A 3567-nucleotide genomic window follows, 5' to 3' on the forward strand; every position below is an offset into this window, starting at 1 on the left:
AACATTTAAAACATGCAGGTGGTTCTCCTTCCATTTCTGTTTGTGTGGTTTGTTTTGACAGTGTCTCACTGACTCAATTTAGTTACCCCCTTACTCCAGCTTCCTCAGGGCTCGGACTATAGACGAGAGCCACCATGCCCGACTTCAGTAGCATACTCTAGCAGATGGCCTGGAACTCGTAGAACCATTTCTTACTAGCACCAGATTTGAGTTATTTCTGTTTTTTTTAACTATACTCGGTTGTATGGACTTTTAGGTACAAACCTAAAATGTTTGTATTTTTACACAGTCATTCTCTCAGCGTCTAATCTGGTGACATTCAGGCCTGGGCCTTTGCATGTGTGACCCTGTATCTGCAATGTGCTCCTCACAATGTCTCCTTCTGCACCGAATCATGACGGTCCGTCACATTCTCCAGCCACAGTTGGTCACGTCACCCTGTGGGCAGCCACTGCACCTGCAGATCCAGAGGGACGGAAATGGCAGTCGCTTGCCACTGTCATCCCATGTTTGCACAAACCAGAGGTCAGGAACCACGATCCCCATTCTACACCAGAAAGGTGATCTGCCCGAAGTCACACAGTAAGGTGGGAAGCAAACAGGGTAGAAGAGCAGGTTGGATCGCCATGTGCCGCCCAGTGCTTGGCTCACAGCATCAGACTCAAACAAACGCTCACACTTTGAGGAAAATCGTTTTGAGGCTGGTGCATACTACAAGGGTTTCAGAAGCAACTCAGGAACCACAAGATCAAAGGTCCATAGTCACATTCACTTTTTAGTAAATGCTCCTGTCTCAGAGATAACACCAGTTATTATAGCTCCCCGACAAGAAGGGAATGTAAGGGGAAAACCACCCATTCAAGAAACAAACCTTGGTACATAGCTCCTTTCCGGGTTTCACATTATCTCACACGTGACACCTAAGCATGGCTGTCTGCGACACAAGACTACTCTTAGCATGTGATGGGGTAGGGCCGATGAGGGGTGTGGGCAATAACCTGTCACTTTAGGGATGACTCTGCCAGCAGAACACACACAAAACACATCTAACGCAGGACATCTCTACCCTGATTCCTGTCTTTTTGGTACTTTTTTTTTTACTTCCTGACCTTGATTAATGCAAAAAGGGTTGGTTGACTTTTCACTTTCCCTGGTGAAGACGCAACGGAGAGGCGGGTAAGAGTGGGGTCAGTTTCAGCTTCGTGGAAGGAGCACTGTATGGGTTAAAATTGCCTAGTGATAACAACCTTCTGACCAGGAAGTGGCTTGGCATTGCAAGTACCTCCGCCACACACGTGCACACCACACACACACACACACACCTCACACACTAGATGATCATCTCTCTGTGATGAACTACCCTGTCTAATGCCAGGAACCCATATTACCAGAAACAAACTAGGCTCAAAGCAGTCCTCCTGCCTCCCAACTCCAGGTCAAGAAAGGCACAACGGAGACCAACGAACAACACTGTAGTGGTGCTTTGGATCCAGGAGACCTTGAGGTACCAGAAGAGTTCTGAGGGCCCCATCTGGCAGATGGGAAAGGTGAGGCACCAAGAGACTGATTAAATACTTCAGGTATAAATGAGAGAGTACCAGGAATTTAAAGAGGGAAGACTCTTACTTTCCTAGGGAAGAGTGATACCCTGCCAACGCCAGCACAACGCAACGCAGAGGCAATTCTAGCCCTTCAGTCGCCACAGCCACGCAGCCAAGGATGCTAAATTGTCCTCCGGGCACTGAACTATTTCACAGAGGGAATCCTACGCACTCCAGATTCCTCAGGGTTTCACCCTTGGGACTTAATTCAAGGCTGGAGCTTTAGGCAAGAGTGGCCTGGGCAGGCACAGAAGGTAGCTCTGCTTCGTAAGGCAATAGCTTCTGTCTGCAGGAGCTGGCCCCACACAGGGACGTGGCCATCAGACACTGCCTCCACTGAACTACATCACCATCCACGGAAGCCTCACGGGGTGGACCACTGCTGCCTAAGGAAACCACCGCCTCCGGGGAGGTGAGGGGATGGAGGGCTTCCATGAAAGCCAAACAGCATCACCAATCTGACCCATTTCCCATGCCACGTGGGAGAATAAATGATTATTATCTGCAGATGATTGTCTAACTAGAAAGCCTAGGGACTCAACTGAAAAAGATTATGGGAGCAGGAGAATTTGTTCAGGTGTCCCATTAACAGTCCAGTGCTCAAAACCATAGCTTTTGTGATCATTTGTGCATGAACTAACATCTTCGAAGAGCTGTGCTTTCTTGGGAGACTTTAAGTTCTGTGCAACTTGTATTTTGGAAGAGAGAGGTGAGTCTGGGCTATATCTCCTCAGCTGCTGTAAGTGAAAGTCATCTTAGACACAAATGTCAGAAAGATGTCCAAGAAACTGACACCTGTGGCAGAGAACCCAACATTCACCTCTGTGCTCTCTCCTAGGGGGACCCTCTCCCTCCCCAGCTATTTTCTATTCCAACCCAAAGACACAGGTGGATGTGGGTAAATTGTGCCATGTCATTTCCAAACGATGTAAGTCTGTAAAGCAACGGTGGCAGACGGAAAAGTACCACGTCTGGCTTCTCATTGTCTCATGGTTCATTAGTCTGGGGAGTTCATGGTATGGCCCCCGGACTGGAGATGCCTAGAGTTTGGTCCAAGAGGCTAAGGGAGGCCCCGCCTGGCTCTATAAAGCAGTATGGCCTGCACACAAGGCAGCTGTCATTTACGGTCCAGGCTGGCATGTAGCTGGGCCTCTCTCACCATGCGGTCAAATGAGCGCGTGTTGGTCTCCTCCCGCACCTTCTCCCGCACGTGGAAGGAGGCCCGGGCTGTGGAGCGAGCGCTCTCCAGCGCGCTTCGCCTCTCCCGAGACAGCTGCTCGCTGCGCTCCAGCTTGCGCCCGATGGCCTGCAGCAGCTCCCGGCGGCGGCAGTCTTCGTCGCGCTCCACCTTCTCCTTGTTGGCTCGCTGGGTCCTCTCCTTCTCCAGGCGAGTCTGAACCACGCGCCGGGCTTTCTGCTGCACCGCCTCTTCGGCCACCTGCGCAGCGTGCTGCAGCCGTCGTTCGCCGGCCCGCGCCAGCGCCTCCAAGTGCGCCTGATGCTCGCGCTCTTTGCGCTCGGCCGCCTCCTTAGCCCGCCGACCCTGCAGCTCCTCCTTCCGGGCTCGCTCCCGAAGCTCCCGGGCGCGCTGCTCCTGCAGCTGCTCGTAGTTCTCCTGCGCGCGGCCCAAGCTGGCCTCCAGGGAGCTCCGCAGGCCTTCCCGCTCCTCGTGCTGCTGCCGGACCCGGCCTCGAAGCAGCGCCTCGTGGCGGGCCCGCTCGGCCCGGCTCAGCTCCCGCTTCTCCCGCCGCAGCTGCCCCTCCTGGCGCTGCTTGGCCCGCGCCGCCCGTTGGGCGCGCTCCCGGCGGGCCAGCTCGGCGCGCTCCCGCCCTTCCTGCAGGCCCTCCTCGCGCTGCTTCAGATTCTGCTCCTGCTGCAGCTTGCGCTGCCGGTCGTCGCGTGCCGCGCGCTCCGCCCTCTCCCGCCGCAGCAGGCCCTGGCGCTCCGCCAGCTCCCGCCGCCGCTC

General features: G+C 54.4%; 1 protein-coding gene across 1 annotated transcript in view; it reads right to left on the bottom strand.

The window, feature by feature from the left end:
* Positions 1-758: 758 nt before the first annotated feature.
* Positions 759-3567, bottom strand: part of Ccdc177 (coiled-coil domain containing 177) — a 5345-nt gene continuing 2536 nt past the window's right edge. The window contains exon 3 of the mRNA XM_026778501.1: positions 759-3564. Within this exon, the coding sequence (XP_026634302.1) occupies positions 2719-3564 (846 nt within the window). The 3' untranslated portion in view covers positions 759-2718. The remainder of the gene's footprint in view (positions 3565-3567) is intronic.

Source organism: Microtus ochrogaster, chromosome 1 (genome assembly GCF_000317375.1).
Source record: "Microtus ochrogaster isolate Prairie Vole_2 chromosome 1, MicOch1.0, whole genome shotgun sequence".
Lineage (NCBI taxonomy): Eukaryota > Metazoa > Chordata > Mammalia > Rodentia > Cricetidae > Microtus > Microtus ochrogaster.